Source organism: Lampris incognitus, chromosome 9 (assembly GCF_029633865.1).
Source record: "Lampris incognitus isolate fLamInc1 chromosome 9, fLamInc1.hap2, whole genome shotgun sequence".
Lineage (NCBI taxonomy): Eukaryota > Metazoa > Chordata > Actinopteri > Lampriformes > Lampridae > Lampris > Lampris incognitus.
The window spans coordinates 27,984,508-28,003,066 of record NC_079219.1 but is presented as its reverse complement, the minus strand read 5'-3'; the positions used below and the strand labels follow the sequence as shown (position 1 = coordinate 28,003,066).

At 44.4% G+C, this 18,559-nt stretch overlaps 1 protein-coding gene across 1 annotated transcript in view; it reads right to left on the bottom strand.

The window, feature by feature from the left end:
• Positions 1–2,865: 2,865 nt before the first annotated feature.
• LOC130117537 (exostosin-1a-like) overlaps positions 2,866–18,559 on the bottom strand; it is a 77,956-nt gene continuing 62,262 nt past the window's right edge. Inside the window, exons 5-11 of the mRNA XM_056285640.1 lie at positions 17,756–17,888; positions 15,999–16,117; positions 13,865–13,960; positions 12,070–12,159; positions 11,660–11,820; positions 10,975–11,146; positions 2,866–5,801 (exon numbers count right to left, since the gene is read on the bottom strand). Of these exons, the coding sequence (XP_056141615.1) occupies positions 5,616–5,801; positions 10,975–11,146; positions 11,660–11,820; positions 12,070–12,159; positions 13,865–13,960; positions 15,999–16,117; positions 17,756–17,888 (957 nt within the window). The 3' untranslated portion in view covers positions 2,866–5,615. The remainder of the gene's footprint in view (positions 5,802–10,974; positions 11,147–11,659; positions 11,821–12,069; positions 12,160–13,864; positions 13,961–15,998; positions 16,118–17,755; positions 17,889–18,559) is intronic.

Here is an 18,559-nt window from a genome sequence, read left to right as displayed (position 1 = left end):
TGTGTCCTGGTCGCTGCACTAGCGCCTCCTCTGGTCGGTCGGGCGCCCGTTCAGGGGGGGAGGGGGAACTGGGAGGAATAGCGCGATCCTCCCACGCGCTACACCCCCCTGGCGAAACTCTTCACTGTCAAATGAAAAGAAGTAGCAGCTGGCGACTCCACATGTATCGGAAGAGGCATGTGGTAGTCTGCTGATCCGGGGAGGGCTTCAGAGGGGGTGGAACCGACCGAGACTGCTTGGAGAGCGGGGTGATTGGCCAGGTACAACTGGGGAGAATTAAAAAAAAAGCTCTCAAGACCTTAGTAACGCCTAATTTTTCTTTTCTTATTCTGTACCACACCCCATTCTGAGTAGATGCTGAAACTGGTGGTGTACAAGTCTTGATGCCCCTTGTCAACGCATCATCAATGCACCATTCTTTGGTGGCCATGGAAGGTTTGTACTGTTCAGCCCCTGGCAAGACACTCGGATCCAAACCATTACATTACTTACCAACATGGGAATAGAGCTGCTACCATAACACACTCAGTTTCCCTGTATGAATAAAGTTGATCTTATCTAACTACCAAATGTATTTTTGTGTTTCCTGTGCATTTAGACCTAACATAACATTAACATCTGGAAATGCTTTGCAGTGTTGTTAAATGCAGGAAAAAATGAACCTATTACCAAAATTATTATTATTATTTTTGCAAGACGTCATTGGGGAACAATTTAGATAAAAGAAGCCCTTGGGTAAAAAAAAATCCCTATTCATAGTGGTCCCCAAAATTTTAGCCAAGTTGATGTGTGTGTGTGTGTGTGTGTGTGTGTGTGTGTGTGTGTGTGTGTGTGTGTGTGTGTGTGTGTGTGTGTGTGGTGGGGGTAGCAGCTATCTCTGCTGTAACTGTGCTTCTCCTGCTGAGCTGGCAGCTCTCGCTCGCCATGGGATCATCCCAGATGGATGCTGTTATTTATGCAGCATGTCTAAACGGATCACCCTGTCACAGATTTATGTAAACACAGCCGCTATTTGGCTCGGGGTTTGGTTGACAGATGCACAAGAGGGAAGCTTAAGGTATTATTTAGTTTGGTTTTCTCGCCGTAAATGCAGTGCACAAACTAACCATCTAGAGATGGTACGAGGAGCCTGGCGACAGACTACCAGCACACTACCAGCAAAAAGACGAGAAGAGTAAAGAAGGGATGTCTATATGTGTGCCCAATAATCCAGGTAAGAAACTCACAGGATGTTGAATCAGTTCATCTGGACACAACGCTTATTGACAGAAACGTTTCATCACTCATCTATCTATCTATCTATCTATCTATCTATCTATCTATCTATCTATCTATCTATCTATCTATCTATCTATCTGACCTCTTCAGTCTCAACTGACTGCAGGTATCCCTACCCTTATAAACAAGAGTGGCATCGCGACCAAAACCGACGATCGGTTTCATATGCAAATTGCCGTGACCATTAACTAGAGTTACAACGGCCATGTGTACTATTCACAGAGGATTGCGGGGTAGTTGCAACCACAGCATTGTAAGATGGCGACAGATCCTTGATAGGGAGGAACGCTGGTTTGAATGGGGAGTCTGTCCTGGGTAAGACACTAAACTGCAACCGCAGGCTGTAGAGGGGTAGTACCTTACCTCAGCAAGGGCCCTTTGGCTAAGGATGATGTACCTACTGATAGATCTTGTCATCTTGCATGCCTGTATGGTACTTCCCATGGTGCCCAGTCCAGCCAACACATTGGGACAGGAGAAGGGAACTCTGATTTCAAATCCACCTGCTGCTCTGTGGGTTGATGCCTCTTTAAGCAAAGGCTAGGAGAAGGTAACTGAATTCAAATCCCCGAGCACAGTCTACCCAGCTGTCAGTACCCGGAAAGAGTAAACCATGGCGGCTCTGCTCAGTCAACTCGGCAGCGGTTCCGGCAACTGGCAGCTTGTCAACTCGGCAGCAGTTCTGGCAAAAAGCAACAGGATTCCTCTGCGGCCGTCACAGCTACGCTGTGCCACTGAACAACTGAGGATCTTGCCAAGAGACACTATGGAGCACCAAATAGTGTCGTCATCTAGGGTGCAGCCTCACATGTGCCCCTGACCAAGGCAATGGGAAGAAATAACTGGAGTTGGTTCCCGGGCGCTGCACGGCAGCTGACCATTGCTCCTAGCTACATAGCTAGAATGGGTTAAATGCATAAAGTACATTTCATTTGTATGTATGTACAAAATGACTAATAAAGAATATTCTATTCTATTCAGAGGCCATCTATGTGAAGAGGGAATGACCATCCCTGAACCGGGGGGGGGGGGGTAACAGTACATCTGTCACCACTTTACAATGCGGCGATTGCAACTATTCCCCAATCCTGTGTGAATAGTACACATGGCCATCGTAACTCTAGTTAATGGTCACACCCATACTTGCATATGAAACTGGTCGTTGGTTTCAGTCGTTATGTAACTATTGTTTATAAGGGTTGGGACACCTGCAGTCAGTTGAGACTCAAGAGGTCACTCAGATGAGTGATGAAACATTTCTCTCAATAAACGTTGTGTCCAGATGAACTGATTCCCCTTTGTTCGAGTAAAGAAAGGACTTTTTTCTGTCCAAATCGGAGTCCAGCAGCGAGGACGATGTCCACTCGGTGATTTGGATAGCTGGTTTTTAAATCACAGATGACTGTTATGGCCACTTACTATGTTCTTTATATAATTACGAGAAGCCCACTTGTCTAACGGATTGAAGATAAGGGGGGGGGGCTCCTTGGGAACTCGGATATCTGAGTTTCTGATGTAAAAGAACAATATCGGAACTCTTATTTGTGCAAGCAGACACACAAAGCCACAATTAAATAATATCAAATGTTTTATTACATTTTATTACATTTCTCTTTTTTATAAAACTGTTTTACAAAATGGTGTTTGTTTCCTCTTTCACTGTCTTTGTCTTTAAAAAATCATGTCTGTAGTTACAGTGGAGAGTGAACAGAGCAGGCAGAAATGAAGTCAAAACATATCCGTCTGATAAATACTGTGTGTGAAGCTGATGTCATACTTGTGTTTAACTGCATCACTCGGCTCGTTATGACCAGAGTTTTGTTACTTTGACACAACAGGTTTTTGGTCTGTCCTCATTTAGCATAGCAACATATGAATTTGGGTGCGTTCTTGTGTACAGGAGCCTCGCCGGGCTCCAAACGTCATTTCAGTTTACAGTAGAAAAGGTAGGAATGTCAGTCAGAGATGTGTGCAGATACATGGAAGCAGCATTCCAGTATTACTTGTCAGCCTGGGAGGTGTTACTGTGTGTCACCGGACATTGCCAACGAAACCAAAAACTTATTAACAACCAACAACCTTTGCTCAAGGCAGATGGAGGAAACAAAAACGGTGTCTTTCTTCTGAAGGCACATCGATACTTTACCAAAAAAACAAAGAAATAAAAGAAATAACAGCAGGGGAGGAGAGGAAAAAGATAAGAGAAAATGTGATCTCTTAGATATTGCACTAGGATCATTTTCAAAGCATGATTCTGTTTTTTTTTTGTGGCCAAACTCGGCTGTCTTGATAGTCATGTGCTGTTAATAATGCTTAGTGTTTGTTTTCTGGTCCATCACTCGTATTTGTATGAAACCACCACGGACTTCCTTTCTCTTCACTATTGCCAGACAATCTCAGCGTCTGGTGAGTACACTCCTAAAGACACGCGCTCCTTCCCCTCCCTCCACTCAGCAAAACAGATGGGAAAGATTATGCATTTTACAACGAAGCAGGTATAAAGGGAATGCATAGCATTTCACATAGTAGGGATGAAAATAAAATCAACAAACCTGTTTATCATCCATTGACACAACTTGGGGAGGAAGGTACATGGGAAGTAACGCTAACCAACATAAATTCATTTAGCGCTCGCTGATACAAGTCAAAGATACCACAGATATACCAGAGAGGTTGTGTTAAGATTCCTACAGAAATATCTTTCTGGCTCAAGGTTCAACATTACCTTTACTGTCCCACTAGGGGAAATTTGTTTAGATAGATATTTGATTGGTAGTTAGTTGAGAAAACGTCAAAAAAAAAAAGCAAGATGATTTGATTGCATTCCAGTTGAATCGAATTACTTTTTCTTTTTTAAAGTTTTAACCTTTAAAAAACTCGATGATGTGAAAACCAAGGCAGGACGAAGTTCAAACATTAGAATTAGAATGAAACATATAGACGGGAAACTAACCAAGGTAATACATTAGTGTTTAAAGTTAAACCACTGGTGGCTCCGAGACAGCCAAACTTTCTCCATCAGTCAAAGCAACTCATAAGATCCCTTCAAGTTCACAATCAAGCAACAGATCGAGCTAGTCATCCCTTCCCATGACAAACAAGAAACATACAGAATAAAAATCCAGATATGATGGGGACATGAAGACAATGCTAAAGTCTTGACATGTGCTAGTGCTTCAAAAAGGGGACCTGACAGTTGTGGATATCAGCTTTGCTTATCGTGGAGGATTCTGGACTCTTTTGTTAAGAATGGCAGATAATAACAGTTAATGTGATCAACTTTGTTCCTTTTATGTACTTTCAGACTTTCAGTCAAGATAGGGGTAGGTAGTGGGATGTGAATGCATGCATGCAGGGGTTTAGGGTGCAGAGGATGGTATTGCTGATCTTCGAGAATTGCTTTAAAATCCAACATTTCATCCGTTATAAAGAAAATGGCAAATCATGGGAAGAGGAGAACCCCCCCCCCCAAAAAACAACGAGAAACAATGACAAGCAGCAAGATCAAGGTGCTCAATCACACCAAGTAAGTTTCAGGACTCCCAGATCCCAACAACTGTAGATAAACTTGAGGCACTGTGAACATCATATTGTCTCATTACAAATCATAACTCGGTTCTGTGGTTGAAGGGTTGTCATTTCTTTTTTCATCCACCTTACCATTGGTTTTTATTAAGACAGTGCAGCGAGATTAGTGCTGGCCATTCATTCATTGTATAAAAAAATAGCTAAACACATCCAAAATAGGTTCATCTTCTTCATTGTCATGTTTACCAATATTATTCTGGTAGCAAAATGTCTGTTGAACCTGTGCATAGTGCGCGAAAACAGAACAGACAAAATCTTTTTCAACAGCTGTGAGTTGAGAGTGGTTTGCCCAATGTTAGGCTGTAGACATAGTGAAGCAGCAAGCCCCTCAGTCAAACTCCATAAATTATACCATCTCAAGTATAACAGTCTGCTGTCCTCAGGTCTCTTGTCAGTGAACGTCAGTCATTGTGCACACAGTGAGACTTGTGTGTTCGCAGCAGCCAAATACAGCCTTGCTGACAACACAAGAGTTTGATCTAAACAGCTTCCCCAATGCACAGAGTTGAAAGGCAGTAAGGGAGAGAGGGAGGATGGATGGAGGACATGGCAGGGCAGATGTGGTGTCCCTGAGTCCTCCAACTGTCATCCGCTCTAGTTCATCTTGCCCTCCTCCTTTACCACCCTGTTTTGTTCGCTTCTCCGTCCAACTGTCTTTCCATTCATTGAAAGGGGTTTGTGTATCTCTAGGTGTCCGCCCCCTCGCTTCGGGTCTGCTGTGTGCAGAAAAGCGGGGGGGCTCAGGGACGTTATAGCCTCTCGATGTCCCTGTACTTCTTGCGCAGTATGGACACCTGGTCCTTGAAGAGGACTGGGTCTAGCCTCATCTGGGAGTGCACCAGGGGCATGCTGCCAAACCAGCTGGCAAACTTGTTCATGCAGGTCTGACGCTGGGTGAAGTGGTCCGGGTCAGCCCAACGAGATGCCCGCGAAGTCTAGGAGTAGGCCAGTGGGCAGAGGAGTAACAGAAGGCAAAGAGAGAGAGAGCGAGAGGATAAAGATGGGGGAAAGGAATTGAAGAGGTAGAGCAGGGGGACAGCAGGGGATAGGATGGGAGGAAAGGATGAGGAAAGGGGTGGATGAGGACAAAGTCAGTTGTGTATGTGTGTGTGTGGGGTGGTGAAAAGAAGATGGGTGGGGAGATGTAGGGAGTGGAGAAAGGAGGGGAGAGGGAGCATAGGGAAGGAGACAAAGAAAATGAATAATGCATCATGAATTATTCTGACCTTTCAGAGCCTATTGTGATTATTCACAAGCTATTTATTGAAGGCCACGCTAAAAATAAACAAACAACATTTCAATTTTCACATCACTCAGGCATTGTGTTTACCCAGCAAGAAACATTCCTATTGCAGAGATGCTGTATGCTTAGTCTAAAAGACTAAGCTTGAGCCATTACAACAATAAAGAAAGCTATTCATTTTTCTGTTTCCTGGCTCCACTCAGTAGGACTATTGAAAATAAACCAACATGTGAGCTTAAAGAGCCTTAAATATCAAGCTGGCATATTATACAGAGATGGGACAAGAAGACTTTCAAAAACTCTCCAATATTACTAAATATACAAAATTACTAATTAAGACTATTATGAAAAACGTCTTATTTTTTCTGAACTGCAAGACAACTATGTGTGAGCTGCCCCACCCCTCAACATTCATTTATTATGTGTAATTCTAGTTCAGGGGTGGCTAACCATGTGCCATGGAGAGCCATGTCTATGCAGGTTTTCATTCCAACCTGACTCCACACCAGGTGATTTCACTGATTAGCAACCCTTCAACCAAAGAGGAAGAATGTATCAGTGAAATGGTTAGTCACCGCTGTTCTAGTTAATCCCTACTGCTGTCATGCACTAATGTGAATTATACAACAGTTAGTTCCAACCAAGTCATTTGATTGGACAAGAGGCATTTCATGAGTGCTGATGTTCAGTATAACAGCACCAGGACTTTTAACTATATGTATCACTCCACTGCACAGGTGTTCTATTAATAACCGTTAATTAGACTACATTAATGGTCATTATCAATATCAGATTGTAACAAACTTGCAGGGTAAAGATGGATATATTTCCACAAATAACATTTGAGTTAAATTATGAATGGAGCAACGTACTGTCTGACTGCTCATTGGAATCACACATGCCACCCAAGCGACTGTCAGTGTCAACAGACTCTTATTTCACTGGTTGCACAACAAATGGAAACGTCCAGATTAATTCAATTCAATTCAATTCAATTTTTATTGTCATTAAAAACAATGTGCAGGCACATGTTAAAAATGAAATGAGGGCTGTGGCTTCACCAAACAGTGCAAGACAGACACAGACAAACACAGCAAACACAGTATAAGATATACACACATGAAGACCAAAAGATAAAAATAAGTTAGAAAAGAGCTGGAGTACAAAATATTTAAAAATATCTACAGACATTCAGTGGGTAGCCAGGTTCAGGTGGGCAACAGCTTGTGGAAAGAAGCTGTTTTTGAGCCTGGTAGTGCGGGCTCTGAGGCTCCTGTAGCGCCTCCCAGAGCGCAGGGGAGAGAACAGTCCATGGTTGAGGTGGGTGGGATCTCTGCTGATGCTCAGACCCCTTCAAAGGCAGCGTTTGTGATAAATGTCTTTTATGGCTGGGAGCTGGGTACCAGTGATATGCTGGGCTGCCTTGACGATCCGCTGCGGAGCTTTCTGGTCTACTGAGGTGCAGTTGCTGTACCACACTGAGATGCAGATGGTCAGGATGCTCTCTATGGTGCAGTGGTAGACGCTGGTGAGAATTTTGGGGGGTAGATGGGCGCTCCTCAGCCTCCTCGGGAAATGCAGGCGTTGTTGGGCCTTTTTCACAAGGGCCTGGGTGTTTAATGTCCACGAAAGGTCCCCGCTGATGTGGACTCCAAGGAATTTAAAGCTGGAAACATGCTCCACTTCCACCCCATTTATGTGTATGGGGAAGTGGCTGCAGCTTCTAGACCTCCTGAAGTCCACAATCAGCTCCTTTGTCTTCTGCACATTAAGGACAAGATTGTTGGTAGTACACCATGATGTGACGTGCTCAATCTTGTCTCTGTAGGCCATCTCGTCATTGTTGATGATACGGCCAATGACTGTGGTGTCATCTGCAAACTTAACTATAGCATTTGAGGGTTGAGTTGGCAGGCAGTCGTGGGTGAAGAGGGAGAAAAGGAGGGGGCTCAGAACACAGCCTTGAGGGGCACCTGTGCTGAGGGTCAGGGTGGAGGAGGAGTGGTCACCTAACCTAACAGACTGAGGTCTGTTGGTCAGGAAGTCCAGGATCCAGTTACAGAGGGAGGGGTTGAGGCCAAGGGAGAGGAGTTTGGTGGTTAGTTTGGCGGGGATGATAGTGTTGAAGGCAGAGCTGTAATCTATAAACAGCATCCAGATGTATGTGTTAAGTTCAAGGTGGGTCAGAGCAACGTGCAGGGCAGTGGCAACGGCATCCTCAGTAGACCTTTTGGGGCGGTAGGCGAACTGATGTGGGTCGAATGTGGGGGGGATAATGTTTTTGATGTGAGCCAGAACCAGTCTTTCAAAGCACTTCATGGCAATGGGGGTGAGTGCTATGGGTCGGCATTCAGACATGTGGATGTTGGTGTCTTGGAGACAGGAATGATAGAGGTGGTCTTAAAGCATGCCGGGACTTTAGATTGGGACAGTGAGAAGTTAAATACAGGTGTGAAGACCTCAGCCAGCTGGTCGGCACATTCCCGGTAGACCCAACCCGGTATTCCGTCTGGTCCGGCAGCCTTCCATGTGTTCATTCTGCGCAGTGATTCTCGGACTTCTGCGACTGATTGAGTGAGCACCTGGTTTTCTGGGTGGCTGGGGATTTTTGTGGCTGGGTCAGTATTGTCCTTGTCGAAGTGGGCATAGAAATGATTTAGCTTGTCTGGCAGGGAGGCATCATGGACAGCGGGACCGCGATTAGAGCTTTTGTAGTCTGTGATAGACTGAATTCCTTGTCACATTCGCCGAGGATCAGAGTTATTGTGAAAGTGGTCCTCTATTCGTACGGAATATTTATGTTTAGCTGTTCTGATGCCCTTTTTGAGGTTTGATCTGGCTGCGCTGTAGGCCTCACAGTTACCTGACTTGAATGCCGCATCCCGGACTTTCAGCAGCTGCCGGACCTCACTGGTCATTCAGGGTTTCTGGTTTGGAAAGGTGCGTACTGATTTTTTTGTTGTGACACTCTCAGTGCAAAAGTTAATGTAGGCTAGTATGGCAGATGTCTGTTCATTAATGTCTATATGGGAGCCATGGGTAGCTGAATGTGCAAAAATACTCCAGTCTGTGTTTTCAAAACAGTCCTGGAGTTCAGAGACTGCTCCTTCTAGCCGGACAGTGATGGTCTTTACTGCTGGCTTGATCCGTTTTATTAGGGGTTTGTAGGCTGGGACCAGGAACAGGCAGAGGTGGTCAGAATGCCCCAGATGAGGGCAGGGATAGCTTTGTATGAGTCCTTGATGTTTGTATAGACATGGTCCAGGGTGTTTTGTCCCCTAGTGGGGCAGGAGACATGCTGATGGAATTTGGGCAATACAGCCCTGAGGTTAGCCTGATTAAAGTCACCACCTATGATAAAGGCATTGTCCGGGTGTTTGGTCTATTGTTTGCTGATGGCACATTGTAGCTGCTTAAGTGCTACCTTAGCATTAGCATGTGGGGGATGTATACAGCGGCAATGGTAATGGCCGTTAGCTCCCTGGGCAGGTAAAAAGGCCTGCACTGAATCATAAGGAACTCGACATCAGCAGAGCAATGCCTTTCAACGATCTTTATATTGTTGCACCAAGAGTTATTGACATAAATACTCAAACCTCCTCCACGGATCTTGCCGGAGTCCGCTGTCCTGTCGGCATGGAAGGCTGTGCGGCCCGCTAGCTAGACTGCCGAGTCGGTTATGTTGCTGTTGAGCCAAGTCTCCGTAAACATCAGCAGACAGCAGTTCTGCAGCCTTTTCTGAGAGGACAGCCTGAGTCTTATCTCGTCCATTTTGTTAGCTAACGACCGGACATTAGCCATGAAGATGCTGGGGAGGGAAACTTTGAAGGGAACGCTACTTAGCTTAGCATGTAGCCTGCCACGTTTTCCCCTCTTTTGTTTACGTTGCCGACGGGGGCAGCGTTTCCACTGCGAGACTGGTGAGCGGATAATATCGATGGGGAAATTGTCCGTGATGGTGGAGGGGAGTGAGTAATCCGTTCTGAGGTTTAAAAGTTCCTGACGGTTGTAGAAGAGTGCATGACCTACACTTGTAAGTAAACTTAAAACTAACGTATAAATAACAAAGAAAACACGACACTGAACAGGGAATCACAGTAGCCGCTGAGTCCGGCGCGCCGCCATCTTGACTTACGACTGACGGCTGTGATTCGGTCGTAGGTACGAAGCCACAGTACTCGGCCTGCGGCCTCGTACCTACGACCAAATCACAGCCGTGCTGATATTCAGTATAACAGCACGCCCTCTCGTGTGATACTGCTTAATTACAACAACAAATCAAAGCAAACAAGAGAAACAAGTTCTGTTTTTTTTTTGACCCCCCCTCCTCTCTCCCCAGTTGTACGTAGCCAATTAACCCACTCTTCCGAGCCATCCCAGTCACTGCTCCACCCCCTCTGCCAGTCCGGGCAGGGCTGCAGACTACCACATGCCTCCTTCGATACATGTGGAGTCACTAGCCGCTTCTTTTCACCTTTACAGTGAGGAGTTTCGCCAGGGGGACGTAGCACGTGGGAGGATCATGCTATTCTCCCCAGTTCCCCCCCGGACAGGCGCCCTGACTGACCAGAGGAGGCGCTAGTGCACCGACCAGGACACATACCCACACCCGGCTTCCCACCCGCAGACACGGCCAATTGTGTCTGTAGGGACGCCTGACCAAGCCGGAGGTAACACAGGGATTTGAACTGGCAATCCCCGTGTTGGTAAGCAACGGAATAAACCACTACGCTAGCCGGACGCCCCTACTTTTCTTATTCTTGTCTGATTATAATCAGACAAGAATAACACAACACCTGCTTCATCTTTGGATATGAGGTATAGGAAACTTGTTGACATCAACTATCCTGAATGTTCTGCCTCACCTGCCCCATCATGGTCTCCTTGTATTGTTTCTTCTGGGTGATCTTGATGGGTGGGAGCTTGGTGACGGCTGAAACTAAGAAGTTCATCAAGATGTCCTCACAGTTTGACATCTGGTCCACCATATTCTTCACACTGGCTGGAAGATAGGTGGTGTACAAGTAGTGGTAGTATCTAAGGGAGGGAGAGAGAAAGGACAAAAGCAGAAATGAAACAAAATTGAGAAAAAAAGAGCGTTAGACAAAACCTACTCTCAAACTTTGCTTGCAGATAGCTGGTGAAAGAGAGCAAAGCAGGGCGGAATCAATTCTAATAGAAACTGGAAGGCATGGAATAGACTATTTGCAAAATTTCTCCAATTCCGCCCTCTCTTAGTTACTTTTTTATGTCTCAAACTTTTAAGATGAGTTCTGCTTCCATTATGAGTTTGGAGAAATGAATAAGAGTCAATTTCCCTGCAGCTGCTGAGGATAATGTCTGTCTGTTTCACGGTTTCACTAACCAGACCTTTTCACTGATTCTTTCCTTCAGTTGTGTCTTTTTACTACTCAAGCATTATCCATCACACATTGCATCCTTTTCTTATCATATCTATCACACATGTGTTGCAGGAAGTAAAGATGATTGCTAAGTGCTGATTTGTGGACCACTTTGTGATTCGGACAGAAGAGAATGTCAGCAGAGTACCTGTGGTAAATGGCAGCTCCAGTCAGTACCATGGAGTAGTCATTTGTCCATTTGGAGGTATAGCCCCAGCGTTCCTTGTTGCTGTCCCAGAAGTGGCTACGTGCTGGGTATCCAACGATACGATCTGGAAAACTCTGCCACACTGTAAAAGCAAAGTCCACCTAGACGGAGACAAGAGACAGACCATAATCAATGATTATCAAAAGACTGTGTTTGAGCAAATAAAAATTACTTGATGAGGGAGTTAATAAAGGACAATCAAAAAAGGAAGACTATAATAGAGGGTTATCAAGACATAGAAAGTATGATTTAAAAAAAAATCTCAAAAACATCTTAAATATGTGCTCTTAATTCATAATACAGCTCACGTGTGAAGTTTTTTTAATTTTTTTATTTTCTGGTTGTCTGACCTCTGTGGTGGAGAGCACTGTATCTTCATCCAGACTCAGTACAGCGTCAGTGGAGATCGTGTCATAGGGAAGAAAGCGACTGCTCATCACCTGGGTGGGGTGAGACAACACACGGACACGCAAGCCATAAACTGAGGTCTGGTGCTCAAGGCAACAATTCTAGTCATTCAATAATATAAATAAAAACCGATCATTACATATGCTAAGAGCCCATCACGTAATCGTGGATACAGCTGCATGGTGAGCATTTTGATACCAATTTCTCTCTGCCCGTGAGCACAATTCTTCCCACTATTTTGAACGTTAACAGCAGAGATGGCAAAATATGGAAAAACAGAGATGACTAAATTTGACAGGCCAACAAAAACACTAAACAGATGTTGAAATTCTGGTTACTGCTCTCTAAAAATATCAGTATCAAACGGTGCCCTAAAAGCAGCTATGTTTATCTCCAGTTTGTACCTCGTTAGCATGTTTTCCCAGCTTTATGTTTATCTATGCAAATAGCTCTGTATGAGAAGTGCCTGTAAGCCTGTTTCCAATTTTAGCAAAATGTGCATATTCATCTAAATGAGTTCTCCATTTCAAATATACTGCGTGGCTTTCCATTGCTGACAGCTATTGCTGACACCTTTGTGAGTCATTGGGGGAGCCAGACTCGGGTTGAAATTCGGCAATAAATATGTCATATCAATGTATTTCCAGGCACCTCTGATGTGCATTAATAACACCTATTAACTGTTGGTTTGGCTGCGTGTTTCTAGACAAGTTGAGATTCTCATCAAAATCACACATTTGGATTCCCCTCCTAAGATAAACTATAATTTACCACACGATTTTTACGCTAAGACATGTCTATTAATCCATGAGAGCTGTTTGTTCAAATGAAGGAAAAAAAAAATCTTTGGCTGTGTCCTAACTCTCCTGAGGCAAAAATTAGCTCAGCATAGTAAATTAAAAAAGGCTGTTTGCTTAAAACTGTCTTAGAGGCTTTGGGGTAGCAATGTTTGATGTTATTTTTTTCCCACGCCAATCTCACAGTGAAACTATCCAGAAATCAACATCTGTTATTGTCAATTTAGAAACTCTGGAAAGAGTATAAAGTATGCATTCCTCTGTGAAATGAGCTGCTGTCAGAAAAATACACCATGCAAGTTCTTAGTCAAATCAAACGCTTTGTAAGACACTATGAGTCAGTCACTCCCACATTACCGTTTGATTTAAGCGCAATGCTTCAAATTAGGTTTACAAAACTGCTGCAGCAATTTGCCCCGCATGTGAAAAAGTGCGTTTGGATTTCAAAAAAACGATTTTCCTTTTTTTTTCCTTTTGGATTTTCTCCCCAATTGTACTTGACCAGTTATCCCACACTTCTGAGCTGTCCCGGTCACTGCTCCACCCCCTCTGCCAATCTGGGGAGGGCTGCAGACTACCACATGCCTCCTACGATACATGTGGAGTCACCAGCTGCTTCTTTTCACCTGACAGTGAGGAGTTTTGCCAGGGGGACATAGCGTGAGGGAGGATCATGGAGGATCATGCTATTCCTGCCAGTTCCCCCTCCCCCCTGAACAGGCACCCCGACCGACCAGAGGAGGCGCTAGTGCAGTGACCAGGACACATACCACATCGGGCTTCCCACCAGCAGACACGGCCAATTGTGTCTATAGGGACGCCCGACCAAGCTGGAGGTAACACGGGGATTCGAATCGGTGATCCCCGTGTTGGTAGGCAATGGAATATTCCGCAATGCTATGCAGACGCCCTTAATGTTACCTTTTTATTCATTTTTTACCTTGCTCTCCCCTTCTATAACAATGACAGGGACTGAGGTGGCAGGCCAGCGGTGCTTAGCAGGGAGAGGCTTATCACAGTTCCACAGGACTATCACCTGCACAGAGAAATGATGTTTAAACAACATTCTGTTCACCATCAACATCATCTGTTCACCATCATCTGTTCACCATCAACATCATCTGTTTAAGCTACATACATAGTATTCGTCTGATGAGATGCATCAAAGTGAGACTCTGCCGATAATCCTTGCCTAATTTTGTCAACCTGCTTAAATGTGTAGCTCAGTACCAAAAATGTTGATTTCAATTCAGAGCCCATATTTTCCCTTTCTTATCTTTCCTGTAAACAACTTTGCTCTGCGATAGCAAGACTATTTTCATACTGACTCATTCACGAACTACAAAAACATGACAGCTACACGCTACATATTAATAAATATATTCACACAGACACACACACAGGCGGACGTAGCGCATCGGAGGATCACGCTATTCCCCCCAGTACAGGTGCCCCGGCCGACAAGAGGAAGTGCTAGTGCGGCGACCAGGACACATACCCACATCCAGCTTCCCACTTGCAGACACGGCCAACTGTGTCTGTAGGGACGCCCCACCAAACCAGAGGTAACACGGGGATTCGAACCACCGATCCCCGTGTTGGTAGGCAACAGAATAGACCATCATGCTTCCCTTCTTCCATGTTTTAACCAATTTACTACAAATGGTGTATTTTTACATTATTCCCAACCATTTTGCAAAGCATACCATTGAGTTTTAGATTTTTGGACACATTTTTCTTACCTACCCCGCAGTCATTGTTTTCCTTCATTTCAGTGCAGTAAGAAAATCAACTTGCAAAGATTTCAAACCTGCTTGAGAAAAGTAATCCATCACAGTGAAAATTCTGTCAATGTTATTTTTAGTCAAAGTAAAGCTATCATTGTGGGTCAATACAGTTGAAAGCGCAGACTGTTATGAGAAGTCATCCAGGTGGTGTGTTGCAGTGTGCTTGGAAAGCCGAGACTTAAGTTGGCTGTCAAACAGCAACCTTTTTAATGCAAGAAGCTACCAAATTCAAACCATCCTTTTCATAGCATCCATGTTTGCTTACTGTTTATCTTTCGAATTTGATTTTATGACAATATGGCTTATGAATGCAACACTGTTCAGCAGCCGACTCTTAAAACTCAGATTTCCAAGCACACCAGAACGTACCACCGCTAAGAGTTTTCACAACAATCTGTACTTTCGACTGCCTTATCCCACAATAGTCTAACTTTGACCAAAAAAAACAAAAAACAAAAAAAAAAAAACCACGGGACAGAATTTTCCCTGTGATGGTTTACCCATCTCAAGCAGGTTTCAAGTTGATTTTCACTACATGCCCCCCCCCGTTTCTCCCCAATTGTATTTGGCCAATTATCCCACTCTTCCGAGCCTTCCTGGTCGCTGCTCCAACCCCTCTGCTGATCTGCGGAGGGCTGAAAACTACTACATGCCTCCTCCGACACATGTGGAGTCGCCAGCCGCTCCTTTTCACCTGACAGTAAGCAGTTTCGCCAGGGGAATGTAGTGCGTGGGAGGATCACACTATTCCCCGCAGTTCCCCCTCCCTCCCAAACAGGCGCCCTGACTGACCAGAGGAGGTGCTAGTGCAGCGACCAGGACACATACCCACATCCAGCTTCCCACCTGCAGACACGGCCAATTGTGCCTGTATACAGGGACGCCCGACCAAGCCGGAGGTAACACGCGGGATCGAACTGGCGGTCCCCGTGTTGGTAGGCAATGGAATAGACTGCAACACTATCTGGACGCCCCTTTCATTACACGCTTAAAAAAAGAAAGAAAAAGAAATCAATTGTCCCAGGGAATGTAGGAAAAACACAAAAGTATGCTTTGGACAATGGTTGGGAATAATGTAAAGTACATTTGAAGTACGCCATTTGTAATTAATGGACTGAACCATGAAAACACACCAGCATGTTGCTTTAAATGGAAGACGTGCTGAACAAGTATGAGTATTGCACGACATCACATAATCAAGTCGAAACCCAACTTCACACAAAAAGGACTGAAAGAAACCAGGATAGAAATTACAGTGGTATTCGTGTAATTTACGTATTTTATTACCTGAGCACAGTACTGGGATCTGGCCACTGCTACAAGCAGCTTGATGACCGGCTGGGACTGAGAGACCAGTGGTGTCACCACATTGATGACTGCTGTGAACTTGGGGTACGGTTTAATACCTGGCAAACAACCAGAAATCAACAGTGGTGAGAATAAGAATGACCAGGACACATTTTCCAACAGTTTTTGCGAATGTTTCTGCTGTAACTTATGAAAAGGTCCAAACAATACCAGGTTAGATATTACTGTACAGAGACAATATAGACGGTATGGAGAGGTAATGGTACAGTCTTGCCAAATATGTGGTAAACTAAAAAGAAGCATTATCCTAATAAGTGGGAATCGTTCTCTTTTTCTTGGTTTTCAACTCACAACCCGTTCATGGGAAAAGAACATTTGAATGTATACATGAGTCATTTCAAAAGCCTGGGCAATTATGATCAACCGATCGATGAAGAAAATTGGGAACAATTTTACCTTACATACATGATTAGTTGATTGCAATTTTTCAGAAAAAAAATCTAAAATTCAGATGCCCGTCAAGACTGTTGCACTATTCAGCGTGTTCAGATCTCTGTTCTGTGAGTAGCACCCAAACTACACCTGTGAAACTGCTAACTTGTTTGGTTGGCTTTCAAGTCACCGAGGAAATTTAAGGACTGAATCTTGTCCTGCATAGCTAAAACCCTCTTTGATATGTGTGTGTGTGTGTGTGTGTACCCACACTTGTTTATTTCCAGCAGGGTTTGTTTGGTGTACATCTGCTCAGATCTAATTAGGCTTGCTTAGGAAAAGGTGCCAGTCAACAAAGTCGACAACAAGCCTGTATCTGGCTAATTACACACACACACACACACACACATACACACACACACAAAGCGACATGCAAGAAGTAATTTGTGTGCCACTGTGCGACAAAATAAAAGAAAAGGAAAACGAATTGAATAAGTAGTTGCAAGAGTCACAACGTTTGGCTTTTAGGTTTATAAGTTTCTCTAAGCAGTCAAAACCTCAATCTAATATGTTGAGATCATAAAGAGTACTCATTAATGACAACAAAAACAACAGCGTAATGACCAACTCTATATAAAATTCTGCTTCAGTGACATGGGAATATGAAAATCTACACAGATTTTAAGTAGTACATTCGAGAAAACACACTTATGGCAGAGAAAGTAGACTCAATGCCAAAACTATAGCTTGTGACCGCGCCCCGGTTGCAGTGCTTCGTGATTTGCTTCCATGAGTGCACCACTTCTGGTGTGTTCAGGGCCCAAGTATGCCTGAGACATGTTTCTCTCTTTCTTTATTTGAAATTTCCCCCTTTTTTTCTCCCCAGTTGTACTTGGCCAATTATCCCATCTCTTCTGAGCCGTCCCCAGTCGCTGATCCACCCCCTCTGCCAATCCGGGGAGGGCTGCAGACTACCACATGCCTCCTCCGATACATGTGGCGTTGTCAGTTGCTTCTTTTCACCTGACAGTGAGGAGTTTCACCAAGGGGACGTAGCACGTGAGAGGATCATGCCATTTCCCCCCAGTCTCCCCCCCCCCCCGAACAGGTGCCCCGACCGACCAGAGGAGGTGCTAGTGCAGTGACCAGGCAAATACCCACATCTGGCTTCCCACCCGCAGACATGGCCAATTGTGTCTGTAGGAACGCCTGACTGAGACATATTTCTAATGAGAAACGTCTCATTTGAAATTGTCTACAAGTGAGCGTAGCATTGTGTGCCTGGTTGCGTGCAAACCACTGACCAAGCTCGGCGTAATAGAAGGGGAAGTCTCCCAGGTATGTTGAGTACTGAGGCAAGGTGAAGAGGCCTCCCGGCAGACTGTTCCACATCAGGGTGCTCCTTGAGGTATGTTGCATTATGCGATCCTGGATGATCTATACAATTAGACAGAGAGGAGAAGCAAAGGAGGGGCATCAAAATCAGTGTTTACTGCACAGTGGAAATCTGTAACGAACAATAAGAACAAAGCCAATGCACTTGAAAGTGAACAGAAAAAAAACGATCATGGTGCAATATGCTTCTAAATAATAAAAAGGAATCCTCAATAAATGTAGGTGCAGTGCAGGCTGGTGCTGCGAGGGCATGATAAATTACATAACCTAACAGTTTCTAGTATCTCCTCCTCATCTAGAATCCCCAAAAGACAACCACAAGAACAGTAACATGGCTCTGTGTTGAAGGAATACAGAAGCTTGTAGAAAGCACAACAAACACTAGAGCCACATAACGCCTGTAGTCTAGTCAGTTAAGGCAAAATGGCTGCAAAAAGTCATTCACATTTGAGCCTATGTTTTTCTGTTAATTTAGAGTCCAATAAAGAAAAAAATGCAAGGAGCCCAAAATTATAGGTGGGGGAAGTCTCTGAAATGGCCACGCCCACCTTTTAGGCCTGGAAATCAGTATCTCGGCTCCTGAATGTCGCAGAGAGCTGATCATGGGCTCAAAAGAAGCAGAAGCACCACATTTATATAAGCATTATGAACAAACATATACCCCAAAACCTTTACTTTTTCAGATATTTTAAGAAAACTAATTTTTACTGGTC